This window comes from Lepidochelys olivacea, assembly GCF_965140295.1.
Source record: "Lepidochelys olivacea isolate rLepOli2 genome assembly, chromosome: 1".
Classification (NCBI taxonomy): domain Eukaryota; kingdom Metazoa; phylum Chordata; order Testudines; family Cheloniidae; genus Lepidochelys; species Lepidochelys olivacea.
In genome coordinates this window covers 44,057,304-44,076,038 of record NC_140411.1, presented here as the reverse complement: position 1 = coordinate 44,076,038, position 18,735 = coordinate 44,057,304, and the positions used below count along the sequence as shown (strand labels likewise).

Genomic DNA, 18,735 nt, shown 5'->3' with positions numbered 1-18,735 from the left:
AGACAAATAATAAAGACAACTAGAGAAATGAGGGGGTAGAATGGTATTTAATGGCAAAAGAGGGGAAAACAGGAATAAAAGAAATTAAAGACTAAAATGCAAGTAAACGTACACCTTTCAGGATGGTGGTTTGGGTGTCTGCATTTCGTTCGCAGCTTTAATAGATGACTAAGTCTGGCTGAAAGGGATGGCATGGCTCTTATGAGCACTTGGAATTTTGTTGGCTGCACTGGAGTACAGTTAAGTGACTGGAGAAAAATAACTGCAGTAAATGAGACAGGACTAAGTTAAATGTATCAGAATTAACAAATCACCCCTGAGGGTGGGGACATAGCCACTCCCAAGTTATTTAGAGATTAGCTATTGAAAACAACTTTAGATATTGGCAACTCTAGATGGACCCCCCCCAACACAAGCAGGCTGGCTCTACTTTAGCTCTAATGATTAGGCTTTTCAAACAGCTTTATAAGCTCTCCCAACACCATGCTTTATGTAAGTTTAAAAATGAGTTTCATTTTGAGCTTGGTTATGTGTCAAAATCATCTCACTAGACTTCCCAACCCTTGACTCTACTATAAGGATGCTGATAAATTGGCAAGGGCATCACAACTGCAAGCTCATGTTCAGCTGGTTATCTAACATGACCTTGAAGTCATTTTCTGAGTCACTACTTTCCAGAACAATGCCTAACCCTCATGTAAATGTGTTGGAATTCCCTTAAATATCACGGCCAACTCTATGAAGTATTTGGATTTAATTTTAAACAGATTGCACTACAAAAGCAATCTGTTGAGTTCACCAAATGATTCACTCTCCACTTGGGACCAATACCCAATTTGAAGCATCATGCCTTCAATGGGAGATATCTTCAAGCTCCCATAACTTGGAGAATTAATAATTTTAATTTGAAGTAACATGTACCTGAAATAATATTGGGCCATTTTTTTAAAGCAGTACTCTATTCAAATCAGTGGGGAAATCTGTGTAAAAGATTATGGCCTGATATGGTCCATAATTACAGTAATGAGTAATATTCACTGGTTGAAATCAACAAATAAAGAACAACTCATGTAACAGTTTATTCACAAATAGAAAAAGTGTTACAAAACAATTTACACAAGATTATAATTTACAGATTTTTTAAAAAAGTCCAACATGTAAAACAGGACTGAAAAAACTATGTTATGCATACTGTCTAAATGTGTTGGTATTTGTTTTCTATTGGCACATACAATATAAACAAGACCAATTTGGTTAAATTAAGAAAAACTATTCAAAAATATATACATAATATACACAGATATTTAAAGAGACTTATTCGGCGGTGTTTTGGTGTGCGGTGTTGGTTTATTTTTGTTGTGCTCTTAATCTGTAGGTCTCTCCTTTAGAGGAACTTTATATATAGCTGCTGGACAAAAATGATCAAAAGTGTAAATTCCAGTGGGAAACATTCTTATTGGTGAAAGATTCTGACAAAGTTTCAGTACCATTTTAAAAGGAATTCCTGATGGCTAAAATTTTAATCTTCACACCTAGTCTAGCAATATTTTGCAATATAATGAAATGCACATTGGATTTTTCTCTTTACACAATATACACAAAAACAAATGTGTGTTCATGCAGTAAATAGTAGAAAGTAATATTTTCATTTTCCCTAATGTATGAAAGTAACAAAAGGAATTTTGAACCCCAGTTTGCTGGTCTGAATAAATCTTTAGCAAGGATGTAGATTAACAACTGTGTATGTAGCATAGTAAGTCAGTGCTCATATAGTAGCATTTACTGTATAAGTATTCATACAAATGATTTCATCAGTAACCCTACACCATCTTCTGGAACTCTTACTCATGATGAGTAGCTCTTACTTACACAAGTAGTCCACTGTATTTTGCCAGAGCATCTTGTTGCTTTGGCATTCAACACTGCGTATAATTTTTGCCGGTCCAAATTTCTGTTGTTGTGGGTCATCAGCAAGAGAGTTTTTCCTTTAAAGAAACTGAATGTTTGCATGGCAGTGTAGATACTGATATATCCACTTGTAGCAAGAAGGGACATTTATTGCAAATCTACAGCATTTTGCTGATTACTTTTATTGTGCCAAGACCACACTGGGAAGGTTATTGTACACTTAGAAGAGTTCAAAATCTCACATCTCAATCTTGCTGAATGTAGTTCTCAGTGCAGTTCACTGGGACTACTATAGTAAGCACTGTACCTGGTTGAAAGTGTGTGCAGTTCAAACCCTAATGTAAGATGCAAAGATGGGGCTAAGTCATCTCTCTAGTATTTGAGGGGAGAGGTACAACAGACGTTACAGCAGTAAGATGATACGTTTAACTCAATTTAGTCACGTGCATAACTTGACGGTTCAATTAAGGTATATGTTTAAATAATTATTGTGAACTTGCTTCTCAGTGGGCAGTGTGGAAGAAGTGAATTTTTAAAAGATATTAAAATGAGGAGAGGATAGTGGCTTGGATGAAATTTAAAAAATGAACCAGTAGAAGAAAAGGGACTAGGTCACCATGATATGACCCCTGAAACTCATCCATGACTATAGTAATAGTTTAGCTCTCACTTATATGAATACTTTCATGGTATGTTTACTGTAATTTGACGTGACAATTTATTACAAAAATTATTTCAACATCTAAAAAGTACGTGATATAACAAGTCCAATATGCTGACCCTTCCACATATTGAACATACCAAACAACAAATACAAAAAGCCCTATCTATGAGGCTGATTTTTATAAATCTAAATTAAGGCAAATCTTCTGGTTTAGAAAGAAGTGTGATGTTTTTAGGAACTTCAATAACCCATATTATTGTAACACGCTAATTGCTAAGTTCCCAAGAGTAGCTTATTGGCTAAAGTATAATACATAATAAAAGCTTCATTTTATCAATAGATGATCATCACATAAATAGAAAAGTTATTTTTTTAACTCATTCTACAGAAGAAATTGTGAATTAACATTACATCTAGCTAGGGCAAATTCCTAATACATGATTAATTTTGCAAACAGAGTAACTGGCAAACTTCTGCTGCACATCTTCTGTCATTTGTAGCCATATTTAACAGATCAGTATAAACACACTGATGTAATACATTTTGTTATATTTACATAATCTTCTTAGGCTTTTCAAGCACCTTTGAGGCACAGAAGGTTGTTGTTTACAAGAGATGCAAAGTACAACAACAGATTCCAAGGCCAGACGGGACCTCCTATATAACACAAGCCAGAGAACTTCCCCATAATAATTCCTATTGAACCACAGCAATTTTTTTTAATATCATGAATCCATCTCAGTCTTCTCTCAAGTTGCTCCTTGATGTTTCGGCTTACTGCTGCTATGGCTCAGATGCAACTTCCTGAAAGGTCCAAAATGCTGCCAATTTATTTCTGCTGTTTCTGAAACCATGTAACACTGCGGACCAGGCTGTGTTTAATTCACAAGCATTAACAGACAGGCATTAGGGTAGCATTCAGTTCTAGTGCTGGCAGAAAAACTCCTTTTGGCTTCCTAAAAGAAAGTGACAACAGTGGTTACACAAAATCACATAAAAACTACATGTACTTCTATACATAATAAAATGTTAAAAACTTATTGCTGATTTAACCGTCACCTACTGTAAAAACAACAAACAAAACAAATCACTAAAGCAGGCAAGAAACTGACATGTCCTAAATACATTCATTTGCAAATTTAACCGTACAATCACACAATTCCAAACTCTGTTAAAAATCACTCTTAGTTGAAATGATTTTATTCTAATGATCATTTATTTGCATTGCAATAGTGCCCAGAGACCCAACCAAGATCGGAGCCCCATTTTGCTCAGTACTCAAACACATACTAAAAGGCAGTCCCTCCCCAAAGAACATGCAGTGTAAACAGACTAGGCAGACAAAGGGTGCAAGGGGAAAAGAGTGAATAGGAATGACTTTCCCAAGGTCAGGCAGCAGGTCAGTGGCAAGTCTGGAATTACAGCTCAGGTCTCAGCACCAGTTCAGTGATCTGTCCAGAAGACAGCACTGTCTTCCCCAAAAGTTATTAAGTTGTCTTAACCAAAAAATGCCTATGCACTGATGCCATGTAGAGACTGCACTTGGAAAAATTATGTCAGATAAATAAGATATCATGTCTAATCTCTGCTAAGCACAGAAAAGGAGGATGAAGAAAAATACAACCAAACAACTAACCAAAATAATCTTGATTTCTGCCAACAATACTCAAATCTCAACTCAAATGGAAGATATGAATATGACTGTGTCAAGGTTCCTCCCCCACTCTGAACTCTAGGGTACAGATGTGGGGACCTGCATGAAAAACCTCCTAAGCTTATCTTTACCAGCTTAGGTCAAAACTTCCCCAAGGTACAAAATATTCCACCCATCGTCCTTGGATTGGCCGCTACCACCACCAAACTAATACTGGTTACTGGGGAAGAGCTGTTTGGACGCGTCTTTCCCCCCAAAATACTTCCCAAAACCTTGCACCCCACTTCCTGGACAAGGTTTGGTAAAAAGCCTCACCAATTTGCCTAGGTGACTACAGACCCAGACCCTTGGATCTTAAGAACAATGAACAATCCTCCCAACACTTGCACCCCCCCTTTCCTGGGAAATGTTGGATAAAAAGCCTCACCAATTTGCATAGGTGACCACAGACCCAAACCCTTGGATCTGAGAACAATGAAAAAGCATTCAGTTTTCTTACAAGAAGACTTTCAATAAAAATAGAAGTAAATAGAAATAAAGAAATCCCCCCTGTAAAATCAGGATGGTAGATATCTTACAGGGTAATTAGATTCAAAAACATAGAGAACCCCTCTAGGCAAAACCTTAAGTTACAAAAAAGATACACAGACAGAAATAGTTATTCTATTCAGCACAATTCTTTTCTCAGCCATTTAAAGAAATCATAATCTAACACATACCTAGCTAGATTACTTACTAAAAGTTCTAAGACTCCATTCCTGGTCTATCCCCGACAAAGACAGACTATAGACAGACTCACAGACCCTTTGTTTCTCTCCCTCCTCCCAGCTTTTGAAAGTATCTTGTCTCCTCATTGGTCATTTTGGTCAGGTGCCAGCGAGGTTACCTTTAGCTTCTTAACCCTTTACAGGTGAGAGGAGCTTTCCCCTGGCCAGGAGGGATTTCAAAGGGGCTTACCCTTCCCTTTATATTTATGACAGACTGGCAAGATACTAAGATAAGAATATGACTGGCAAGCACTAGACTTCCAAATCAAGAAGGATTTCCACATAAGATCATATAGGCTCATATTATTAAAGGGAGTATTAAATGCCACTCTGTTCAATAGGGTAGGAGTTCATAAATCAGTATGTGGTGTAGTTTTGGCTTTACAGTTATTGGTATAAAGTCTTATGATTGCTAGTTCTGCTTTCTGGAGCTACCTCATTTCCATCTTATTCAAATGGGTGGGCTAAATTCTCTGCTGGTATACATGGGTAAAACTGCGTTGAAGCCAGTGGAGCTATCCATTCACAGAGAGTTTGTCCCAGCGTATCCTATTACACACCTGCTGCATCTTTGTTCAAAATGGTTTCAAGGACTTCATTCCAAAAAAGGAACTATTTACATGACGGTTCCACATAATACATACAAATTTACTTTTGATAACATTGCCTTCTTCATTTGGCATCAAACAATAAATATGCCCATAAGTAATAATTTGGTAGATATCCAGTAGATCTATTTTAATGGCCCTAGCACTTTGGTTCATTTTTGGACATTGGAAACAATGTTATTCCTAGATATTATTCAATATTTGTTAAGTGCCAGTAGGCACTGGGCTTTACAAACATAAAGATATGATCCCTGATCAGAGGAGTTTACAATCTATGATACAGGATAATGAAATTTAAATAGATACTTTGAACTCTATGGTGTCTTTCATCTTCAAAACACTTTACAAACGTATTAATTAGCCAACTCTTCTTAAACTAAGAATTCAGTTTAGTAAATAATAACCTAATACACTGAATCATTTCCAAATATTATGGACTATATTCTGTTATAAAAGAACACTAAAGTTGCATGGATAAGCCCTCAAAAGTCAGAAAATAGCAATGTCAAGGGTTGCAACACCATAACTTTATTCTTTCTGCATATGCATTATTCTATAGTATTTAAAAACATGATCACATACTATTTGTAAAATTATAGTGATCTCATACAATTTTTCACAATATTTATATATACATATAGTAAGAGTGTCATCCAGTTTCAGTGTTATTTTGCATATACCAAATAAAGATAATGCAAACTACTTATATACCAGGACTATAGCAGTCAACGACAGACATCAATGACTGTTCACTTTGCAAGATTTTAGACAAACCGTACACTAGGTTGCAAATACTTGATTAGAGAAAATTGTATGTGATCAGGATGAGCTTGAAATTTTCAGTGCTATCAGTGGAATCTGAGGGTTAAATTCTGGCTCCACTCAAGTCAATGGCAAAACTATCATTGACTACAATGGAGGCAGGATTTTACACTAACTGTTAGTGTAACTGTCCTCATCTGAACACATTCTGTTTACCTACCCTTCCTCCTGTCCAAGGATTCCATATAAAAGTAAGGAGAGTAAGAATTGATTGATACAAAAATAGTTAATCCTTTCGAGTATCTAGCCATCAATTAACATGAATTTATTTAATGTATCTATGGATATCATATAACTGCTACAGAAATCTCTTGTTGCTTCATAGATTCCAGAGCCAGAAGGTTGTATTGTGATCATCTAGTCTGAAATTTAATAGTGCAAAATGCAAGGTCATGCACTTAGGAATAACAACAAGAATTTTTGCTATAAGCTGGGGACTTATCAGTTGGAAGTGACATAGGATGAGAAAGACCTGGGTGTACTGGCTGATCACAGGATGACTATGAGCTGCCAATGTGAAGAGGCCGTGAAAAAGGCTAATGCAGTCCTAGGATACATCAGGCGAGGTATTTCCAGTAGAGAAAAGGAAGTGTAAGTACCATTATTCAAGGCACTGGTGAGACCTCATCTAGAATATTGTGTACAATTCTGGTCTCCCATGTTTAAGAAAGATGAATTCAAACTGGAACAAGTGCAGGGAAGGGCTACTAGGATGATCAGAAGAATGGAAAATCTACCTTATGAGATAAGACTCAAAGAGCTTGGCTTGTATAGCCTAACCCAAAAAAGGCTGAGGGGAGACATGATACCTCTATAAATACATCAGAGAGATTAATACCAGGGAGGGAGAGGAGTTATTTAAGTTAAGCACCACTGTAGACACAAGAACAAATATATATATATATATTTAAACTGAACATTAAGATATAAACTGAACATCAAGTTTAGACTATTAATTAGATGATGGTTTCTAACTATCAGAGAAGTGAAGTTCTGGAACAGCCTTTCAAGGGGAGCAATGGGGGCAAAAACCCTAACTGGCTTCAAGACTGAGCTTGATAAATTTATTAAAGGATGGTATGATGGGACTGTCTACAATGGAATACAAATATTTTTAATGGCTGGTGATGGAACACTAGATGGGGAGGTCTCTGAGTTACTACAGAGAATTCTTTCCCTGGTGTCTGGCTAGTGGGTCTTGCCAACATGCTCAGGATCCAACTGATCGCCATATTTGGGGTTAGGAAGGAATTTTCCTCTAGGTCAGATTGGCAGAGACCCTGGAGTTTTTTGCCTCCCTCTGTAGCATGGGGCACATGGCAGGTTTAAACTAGTGTAAATAGCAGATTATCTGTAACTTGAAGTCTTTAAATCATGATTTGAGGACTTCAGTAACTCAGAGATTAAGGGTCTATTACAGGAGTGGAGTGGGTGAGGTACTTTGGCTTGCAATGTGCAGGAGGTCAGATTATATGATCATGATAGTCCCTTCTGACCTTAAAGTCTATGAGATCTCCTGTATAATCCAGGCCACAGAACTTCCTGAAAATAATTCTTACATCGTATTTATTAGAAAAACATCCAACCTTTATTTTAAAATTGTCAGCGATGGTGAATCCACCATGACTATAGGTAAATTGTTCCAATGGTTAATTACTCTCATTGAATAATGTCTAGGAACAACATTGTCCAAAAATGTTCTATAAACCAAAGTGCTAGGGCCATTAAAATAGATCTACTGGACATTTACCAGTCTGAGTTTGTCTAGATTCAATTTCCAGCCATTGGATTGTGTTATACCTTTATCTGCCAGAATGAAGAGACCATTATTAAATATTTTTTCCCTATATAGAGACTTGTAGACTGTAATCAAGTCACCCTTTAAACTTCTCTTTGTTAAGCTAAATAGTTTGAGTTCCTTCATTTGACCACTATAAGGATGTTTTCTAATCCTTTAGTCAGTCTCATGGCTCTTCTCTGAACCCCCTCCGATTTATCAACATCCTTCTTGAAGGGTTGGCACCAGAACTGGACAGTATTCCAGCAGCAGTCACACCAGTGCAAAATATAGAGGTAAAATAACCTCTCTATTCATACTGAAGATTCCCCTGTTTATGCATCCCAGGATCACATTAGCTCTTTTAGCCACAGTGTCACAATGGGAGCTCATGTTCAGCTGATTATCCACCATGAACACCAAAACTTTTTCAGAGTCACTGTTTCCCAGGACAGAGTCCCCCATCCTGTAAGTATGGCCTACTTTCTTTGTTTCTAGATATATACATTTACATTTAACCATATTAAAATGCATATTGTTTGTTTGCACCCAGTTTAGCAAGTGATCCAGATTGTTCTGTACCAGTGTTGTGTCCTCCTCATTATTTACTGCTCGCCCAGTTTGTGTGTCATCTGCAAATTTGTCACTGATGGTTTTATGTTTTTTTCCAGGTCATTGATAAAGATATTCATTAGTGTAGGGTCAAGAATCGATCCTTGCGGGACCCCTCTGGCAACACACCCACTCAATGACGATTCACCTAGATTTTGAGACCTATCAGGTAGCCAGTTTTTAATCCATTTAATGTGTGTCATATTATTTTTATATCATTCTAGTTTTTTAAATCAAAATGTTGTGTGGTACCAAGTCAAACATCTCACAGAAGTCTAAATTTATTACGTCAACACTATTACTTTTATCAACCAAACTTGTAATCTCATTAAAAAAAATATTTGACAGGACAGGATCTATTTTCTATAAACCCTTGTTGATTTGCATTAATTACATTAACAAAAAAGGAGGGTAACTGAGTTCTGGATCAGCTGCTCCATTATCCTGCCCATGATCTATGTCAGGAGGACAGGCTATAAAATTATCCTGGTCATCTTACCTCATTATCAGTCTGTGGGATCATTAACTGTTTTATCACACTCTGACGTTGGCAGGTTTTCACCAGCTGATGAGTTCCGAACTAATGAAGCATCCATACATGTGCTCTGTTTGGAAAGTTCAGTGGATTCTGCAAAGCTTCCAGCATGAGACTTAGCAGAAATAAGTACATCACTTAGATCCTGGTCATTATCTAAATCTATATTGGCTGTGTTTTCAGTCTCTGGATCGAAGGAACTGATATCTCCTCCAGTCAGTTCTGGATAAGATTCACAGAAGGAGATACTGTCGCAACAAGCGGGGTTTTGCATAAGCGGCCAAGCATCTGAAAGGTCTCCACAGGCAGAGTGTGAAAGAGAACCAAGGAATGCAGGAATCATTTCTCCGACAGAATTTAAAGTCCTGCAAAGAGAAAAGAAATAGGTTTGAAAACGTTTTCCAAAGACTATGTGTTCCATTAAGAAAAATTAAACACAATCATGTTAAGCCAATACTCTGGAGGTAGCCATGTTCTGCTGGAGGAGAGATCCTCTGGCAGAGGTCTGTTGGCTTGCTCCTCAAATCTGAAGACAGCAGGGGAATTGGGAACATTATGAAAGATAGAGAGGATGTGCTGATGGTTCCTCACACTCATTCGTACTCCTTAGTAACTCTCTTCTTTAGACTTTATCCCTTACAACTAACCTTCAAAATAGTATCTGATGTAACTAGTAAGAAAGGTTTTGCTCTAATTTCTGTTTCTGCATTCAGTATACATAATATCAGAGAGCACTGATAGGTTATTTTTATTTTTAGAGGGACTACTTCCATCTTACACAAAGTAGAAGAAACTGGAAGCAGTTTTTTCAGGTTAGTCACAATCTAGGTCAGGTATTTTGAAGGTGACTATTACTGCGGTATCTACGGCTACGTCTACACTGAAAAACAAAACAAAGCATGCAATGAGACTTGTGCTCATGGGGCTCAGGCTAAGGGGCTGTTTAATTGTCATGTAGACATTTGGGCTCAGGCTGCAGCCTGAGCTCTGTGACTCTCCCATCTCACAGGGTCCTAGAGCCCAGGCTCCAGCCCAAGCCTGAATGCCTACGTTGCAATTAAACAGCCCTTAGCCCAAGCCTCACGAGCCCAAGTCAGTTGACACAGGCCAACTGAGGATTTTTAATTACAGTGTAGACATACTGTCAGAACCCAGGTCAACTGACTCAAGTTTGTGGAACATGCATTACAAGACTGAAAAAAGCCGTGTAGATGTTCCTGTTCAGGCAAGGCTATAGGTCTGAGATCCCAGACTCCAGCCCAAGCAGGAATGTCTACACAGCTTTTATTAGCCCTGTAGCATGAGCTCTGTGAGCCTGAGTCAGGTGACCCAGGCTTTGAGACTTTCTTTCCTTCCTTCAGCTATACTGCAAAAAGAAAAACTGGCAGAGACTTTTCTGGGAAAAGAAATTGGACAAACTCCTACTCTTATGGAAACCACCAAGGGATCGTTCATATCCTAAGAGAGTAGACAGAACTTCTATTTTTAAAGTCTTAACCAAAGACCCCACACAAATTGCAAGGAACTCAATTTGTCAGCAATGGAAGGATAAAGGGGCTGAGTCAACCTTGTTGACACTTGAACATGTAGCTGCAGAATACCTACATGTTTTAAAAGTGATGCTTAGACCACTAACCCATATTGTATCAAGGGCAGCTATTTTTAGTCACATTTGACCACAGGAACTAAACAGCTAAAGGCCAGTTAAAACCTCATACAGAAAACAATTCTGGTTAAAAAAATATTCAGTGTTAAAATCTACAGTTAGATGACATCAAAAGCTTTCTATTTTTCCTCACTATATAGGATTTGTAATGTATAAATAACTGTACCACTACTGTATTTATATTTGGCCAGATGCAAAGTTGGCTAGGAGTAAATGAATAGTTAGTACTATGGGACTCATCAACATTACATTAATCCAGTATTGGGCATTTGTACATAAATGATTAAACAAAATCTCATAGTAATCTCAAAAATACTACAACAGATCATCCAATTCAGAGAGCAATTTAAAGTTTCTGAACCAAAAAAATATAAACTGAGTTCATGGAGATTACAAACCATACCACTGGCTTCCAGAATTCTGCTTCACTGCAGTAACTGTTCCAGGCAAACCAGAGGCCGTAATGAGATTACACAACATCTTGCTAGCCCATCAGGGAATAGAGGGTCACCAAAAAGCTAATGCCGGATTGGGAGAGGGAAGGAAAATCCATCTGGGGAAGACAGTAGGACACTCCCAGATAATGTGTTACTTTGTTTTATTTTACTAGTGTCCAAACTTAAGACTTGGATCTTGTATAGTTTTTCTTCTGGGTGAAAATGCAGAATTTGTTTCACTATAACATTAATTTTTCATGAATCTGGCAAACAGGACTGCCAGCAGTTCAAAGTTTTTCATTAAGTTCCTCTGGAACTTGTGTAGCCTGTATAAATATTAATTTGTCTAACATGCAAAATAGTTAATACTTGATACACTCTAAAAAACTGTGTTACCGTTCATAAAGGGTACTCTGAGAGTGGAAAGTGCAGCTGTGACTGCTGTGCTCCATGCTACAGGTCTCGTCACAGCACAGTGATGGAATCAAATGAACTGGGCCTATAGAAGAAAACTTTATTTTAATAGAGGTAAAACATGTCCTCAATTAATTCACAACAGGGCCATAAGTTTAAAGTCTGTATTCCTGTAAACTTATCATTTTTCCCCAATTTTACATAAAGTAATTCATGAAGATGTGAGATGTCACTGTAAAAAAAATGGGTCTTTTTATTATTCCTTTAAAACCAGTGTTCCCCAACCTTTTAAAAGATGAACCTCCTCTACAGGAAAATGAAAGCATTTGTGCCCTCCTTTAGTCCCAAGGTGTGTTAGTAAGAGCCTACCACCTACCACTACTTTAGATCTTCATATTATGATACTTCCTCTCCTTTCTTACACGCTTTAATGAGGAGTAAAATAGCTAATAAATGCTGACATTTCAACTGTCATCACTGGCATCTGAGTTAGCACCTCTTGAAAGGAATGGGCAGTCCTTTCCTCATAGCTATTGTTTTAGGTTTTATTTTGAGAGTTTTCTCCACAACAATAACAATAACTGAGAGACTTCACTTTCATTTAAGAAAAAAGTGAGTCTCTGGAGAACAACTGTAGGATTGCCCACACACTCTCAGCTAGTCTTTTGTGCCCATCCTTTGGGAAACTGCATATAATCATTAAAGACTGTTGCATTGCATAGAATCATAGGACTGGAAGGGACCTCGAGAGGTCATCTAATCCAGTCCCCTGCACTCATGGCAGGACTAAGTATTATCTAGACCACATCTGACAGGTGTTTGTCTAATCTGCTCTTAAAAATCTCCAATGATAGAGATTCTACAACCTCCCTAGGCAATTTATTCCAGTGCTTAACCACCCTGACAGTTAGGAAGTTTTTCCTAATGTCCAACCTAAACCTCCCTTGCTGCAATTTAAGCCCATTGCTTCTTGTCATAGCCTCAGAGGTTAAGGAGAACAATTTTTCGCCTTCCTTCTTGTAATAACCTTTTATGTACTTGAAAATTGTTATTGTGTCCCCTCTAAGTCTTTTCTTCTCCAGACTAAATGAACCAATTTTTTCAATTTTCCCTCAGAGGTCAAGTTTTCTAGACCTTTAATCATTTTTTGTTGCTCTTCTCTGGACTTTCTCTAATTTGTCCATGTCTTTCCTGAAATGTGGCACCCAGAACTGGACACAATACTCCAGTTGAGGCCTAATCATTGCAGAGTAGATCGCAAGAATTACTTCTTGTGTCTTGCTTACAACACTCCTGCTAATACATCCCAGAACGATGTTTGCTTTTTTTTGCAACTGTGTTACACTGTTGACACATATTTAGCTTGTGATCCATTATGACACCCCAGATCCCTTTCCACAATACTCCTTCCTAGGCAGTCATTTCCCATTTTGTATGTGTGCAAGTGATTGTTCCTTTCTAAGTGGAGTATTTTGCATTTGTCCTTATTGAATTTCATCCTATTTACTTCAGACCACTTTTCCAGTTTGTCCAGATCATTCTGAATTTTAATCCTATCCTCCAAAGCACTTGCAACCCCTCCCAGCTTGATATTGTTCACAAACTTTTAAAATGTATTCTTTACGCCATTATCTAAATCACTGATGAAGATATTGAACAAAACCGGATATTGAACAGAACTGATCTCTGCAGGACCCAACCTGATATGCCCTTCCAGCTGGACTGTGAACCACTGAGAACTACTCTCTGGGAACGATTTTCCAACCAGTTATGCACCAATTTAACATTGGTACAGGCCAGCAATAAATTACGACCCTTCTGAAGCAATCCTTGAACTGTGTGTTAGTTCTTGTTCTTTTTCTTTCTTTTACACATTCATCCTTGGGAAGAGACCAATGTCTGTAAAATTTCAGTCTAAAATGGAAGGTTTTAGAAAACTCTGAGCCACTAGAAACAGGGGATTAGAAAGGAAATTATTATGCAACCCTAACTATAGTGTTTGCTTACACTATAATGGTAATAACAAATGCACATAGAAAAACAGATCTCTTAGTATTGTGTTAGATGATTAACCTATCAGTACCATGTGGTGATTTTAACTGTGTCTATACTGATATTAGTTTACCACATTTGAATAACTTTGAATGTTCAAGCCTCCTAGGGTAGGTTTACACTATAATTAAGATCCCACAGCTGGCCCATGCCAGCTGACTCAGGCTCGTGGGTATCGGGCTAAGGAGCTGTTTAACTGCAATGTAGATATTTGGGCTCAGGTGAGGTGGGAGGGTCCCAGAGCCCAGCGTGCAGCCCAAAGCCCTGTGAGCCCTAGTCAGCTGGCATGGACCAGCCATGGGTGTCTTATACTCTTAATGTAACCTTGGGATTAGGTTCACTGTGAAAATGCTGAAGTTCAGGCTGACCAATCACCCACATCAATTTAAATCTCAAAGCCTGAGGTAAGAGTACTTTTTAGGAGCAACAGGAAACAAACATGTTTAAACAGACCTGCAGAAGAGTTCTGTGTAAGCTCAAAAGCTTGTTTCTTTTACCAACAGAAGCTGGTCCAATAAAAGATATTACCTCACCCACCTTGTCTCTTACATGTCTTAACGAGCAGATTATTTACATGAAGGATCAACTGACCCAAAACAATAAAACAAAGCCTACCTCAACAGCTACTGGAAAATTCTAGGCCTATAATGCCTACACTTTAACACTTACAATCAATCCTAATCTTAAGAAAGACCGATAATGTCAAATTACCATGTTTTAACTAGAAAATCAACCAAAGCTACTCAACTGCTAGATGAAAGCTCAGCATTCCATGTGTTCCTGCTGTTTAGACTTCTCATTTCCATAAGGCCTTATGGAGACCTAACTTACCACATGTTCGTGATGCATCTCGTTGACACTGACAACATGTTCTGTGAGCATATTCATTAAGCTGGGGTCTATCAAAACACGACAGTTCAGAACCATTGTAGTGAATATCCTGTGATCTCACAGACCCTTTGAGTAAAATTGAATAGAAAGCATATCAGTATGCGCTATTTGTTTTTGTTCACAATTTTTTATACTTGTGGAGTATTTGAACATTATAGTTCACAAAACGTTCCCATTTGTAGTTTCATAGATTTTAGGACCAGAAAGGCACCTTACGATCATGTGGTCTATCTCTTCAATAACACAGGCCATTGTATTCTTGCACTGAGCCCAAGAAATTGTGCTTCAACTAGAAACTCTTCTAGAAAGACATCTAATCTTGATTTAAAGACTTCAAGTGATTCAGAATATACCACTTTCCTTAGTAAGATCTTCCAATGGTTAATTACCTTCACTAGTAAAAATGTATGCAGTATTCAGTTTGAATATTTTTAGGTTCAGCCACTAGATATTTATTTTGTCTTTATTTGCTACATTACAGAGCCCTCTACTATAAGCAATCTTCACCCCATGTAGTTACTTATGGACGATGGTGAAGTCACCTTTTAAATTTCCCTACAATAAGTTTAACAGATTGAACTCCTTAAAACTCATTATAAGATCAGCCCTCAAATAATTCTGGCAGCTCTTCTATGAACATTCTCCAATTTTTCAATGAATGGCCTCACCAATACCATATACAGAGGTAATATCTCCTACCTGATATTTCCTCTTTATACATCTAAGGATCATTTAAAGTCATTGTTATCTAATTAAAAATATTTTTTTAAATGAGGGCAAAATATCATGCTTTAACTTTGCTCTTATTTTAATGTTAATTTTAAGCAATATGAAAATATGGATGAAATGTTGACAAAATTATTAATTAAAAACATAGCTGATTAAGGCATTTCATTTATCTTTAATAAGTCTATAAATATGGATAAATCCTTAGTGACAAACTTGGGATTTTTTCTTCAATAATATAGTAATATTAGTACTGTAATTTTAAAGCAACAATTCTCTCATTGTACATTTTCTACTCTTTTAAACAGGCTTACATTCACACCGTATAGCCAAAGGCTTGACCATGCAAAGGGATCTCTTGTACTGCACAAACTTGTTCCTCTTAAAACAAAGCAAAACAAAAAAATAGCTGGAAACTCACAGCTTTGTTTCTTCTCCATAAACTGTCTCTTACAGTAAATAACACAAAGGATGAGAAGAGCTAAGAGCACTGTGGCCAGTGCACTGCATATAACAGCTGCTAGAGCAGTATCCCGTGGACTGGAAGCAGTTGATGGGATCTTCACAAGATTCACTTTGGTAGTACCTAAAATATAATTAAGCACATAGGTGAGGCATGCTGTGTGGACAGTTTAGGTAAATGAAAATCCAAGAAATATAACTAGAACAGGCTCTTAGCACAGAAGAAAAAAAAAAAGGACTCTCCGTCTGCTAATGTATCAACAGCAAAGTTGTATAACTAAGATTAATATAGCTTATCCTCAGTTGTGTTACTTACCCTCAATTACACTGCCAGGTGCAGACACTTATATAATAGCACAATCCGTTAAATGGGAATATAATGAATTGTGTGGCTCCATACACATAGACACCCTGGTTGTCATGGAGGATTGAACCAGGACCTTTAGCACCAAAACACAGGCCTTTGCTACTTGAGCTACAGGAAAATTTGTCCAGCTTTGAGAAAGTAGCTAATTGTATAGTTAAAGGGACCACCCACAAACAGGAGTCACAGTCACACACTAGGCCATTTTTTTCATGCTCCCCTGTTAAAGAATCTTGTTGTGAGTTAGAGGTCCACAGGAGTTCAAGTCCATTAGAGGCACCATTTTGTCCTACACTTGGTTGCATATGGGACTTTATGTTCACATAGTGATGGTTTGTTATACACAGATTACAATTCTTACAGTCATCGTACTAACAATTTCAGCCATCTTTTTGGTTTTGGGGAAAATGACTATTTTTACATGGCAAAGAGAATAGGAGTTGATTAGTGTCAAAGAGGTCCAATTGCAGTTATGGGAAGTATCTTATATATTGAGGATGTGCCAATTATTGTTTTCATTTTTCATTAAATGCTTTCTTATAACTGCTTAAAAAAGCTTTCTTACAGTGGCTCACTTCAGATCAGCTTATCAATTTCAGCCCACACTGAAATCTACATTAATTCCATAAACTTTCATGAGGAAAAAAACCAGCCCTTTGAGGTTTTATCTGACTGCAAGTTTTTAAAAAGCCCAATAAACCACATTTTATTAACTTATGAAAACATGTAGAATGTGCCTAGTCCTGAAAACATTCTTGGTTAAAACTGAAAGACTATAATTTCCTGAGAAATGATCCATAGTCATAATTTTCAGTTGGGAGATCAAGACCTGCCAGAATACGATGAAATCACTAATCAAGTCTTACATGTAATAGGTTGTTATCCTAAGTTTGCAACATGGTAATAAGAAAGAACAGAATCCTTACATTGTTTGAACTATCAAAGCATATTACTTTTAAAATACATTTTTCTAGACCCAGGCCGGATCTACACTTAAAAGTTAGGTCAACATAGCTCTGGTACTCAGGGGTGTGAGTTTTTCACACCCCTGAGCCCATTAGCTATGCCAATCTAACCCCCAGGAGTAAATATGGCTAGTTTGATGGAAATTGATTCTGTCAACCAAGCAACCACTGCTTGAGAAGGTGAATTATCTACCCCTTCCATCATGAAGCATCTACACGGCATATCTATGGTACCGTAGCTGTGCCGCTGTAGCACCTGTAGCGTAGACATGGCCTGAATATAGTATTTCCAATGTACACATTAGCAGGGTTTCTGGACACCAAGTATTTAAAAAAAAAAAAAAGCGAGAGAATCCCAGGCCCTCTTAGATCAGTCATATTAACAATTCTATTGGCCACAAAACAAATCAGTATTACTATTAAACATTATGTTCATTCTGACCAACTGCAAGTCTGCAGAGAACATGCTTTTTGACTAAGAAAACATTGACCTCTAGGCAAATGCTTAATCGCAAGTTTTAAAAACTCCTTAAGGAGTGACCATTTTCTTGGGGCTTCAGGAGGCTTGTAATGGGTGTTATGTCAGGGAAGGAGAGAGGATTTGGCCAGAGTGAGGAGCGGGTCAGGTCAAGGCTCCTGGAACAGAGGTAAGGCTTTTAGTGGAGGAGTAGCTATTGAAAGTCTGGAAATTAATTGTTTTCATATAATTACAACATTCTATTAGGCCTTGAGGCTGCATTAAGAGCTGCTAGTATGGATCTGTGTACTCATGCAGAGTCTTGCTGTAATCAGTTGGACTCTACAGAGAAACAGGGTCCATACTAGGGGACCCCTATGCCAGGCTAGGGTATAAGCCAAAATGTGAGTCTTTCTTGTACCATTGTGTCTTGCCAAAGGATAACAGGGTTTTTTTTAAAAGTCATGTCTCAAAACTCATGTCTATGAAGATGTTCAAGGAATACTACTCCATGAATTTTCCATGCTTACTGATTTTATATGTTGAAACTTTTTCCTTGTACTGAAATCACAGTATTTTCATTATTATGGCACATGGTCTGCCTATTGTTTAGATTTCAGATGATGGGATAAAGGCGTTTCCGTTCAATAGTTTAGAGAAGGGTTATAGAATGTTAGGAACCATTAGAAAAGGGATATATAATAAGACAGAAAATATCATAATGTCACTATATAAATCCATAGTACACCCACACCTTGAATACTGTGTGCAGTTCTGGTTGCCCCATCTCAAAAATGACATATTAGAAATGGAAAAGGTACAGAGAAGGGCAACAAAAATGATAAAGGGTATGGAACAGCTCCCATATGAGGAGAGATTAAAAAGATAGAGACTATTCATCTTGGAAAAGAGATGACTAAGTGGGGATATGATAAAATCATGAACCGTGTGGAG

The 18,735-nt window shown here is 37.5% G+C and overlaps 1 protein-coding gene across 9 annotated transcripts in view; it reads right to left on the bottom strand.

The window, feature by feature from the left end:
* Nucleotides 1-1,055: 1,055 nt before the first annotated feature.
* TNFRSF19 (TNF receptor superfamily member 19) overlaps nucleotides 1,056-18,735 on the bottom strand; it is a 124,057-nt gene continuing 106,377 nt past the window's right edge. For all 9 annotated transcript variants that reach the window (XM_084640897.1, XM_084640896.1, XM_084640893.1 and 6 more), the window contains 5 exons: nucleotides 15,955-16,119; nucleotides 14,748-14,873; nucleotides 11,847-11,949; nucleotides 9,312-9,712; nucleotides 1,056-3,528 (listed from right to left, as the gene is read on the bottom strand). In XM_084640897.1, the coding sequence (XP_084497023.1) occupies nucleotides 9,319-9,712; nucleotides 11,847-11,949; nucleotides 14,748-14,873; nucleotides 15,955-16,119 (788 nt within the window). In that variant the 3' untranslated portion in view covers nucleotides 1,056-3,528; nucleotides 9,312-9,318. The remainder of the gene's footprint in view (nucleotides 3,529-9,311; nucleotides 9,713-11,846; nucleotides 11,950-14,747; nucleotides 14,874-15,954; nucleotides 16,120-18,735) is intronic.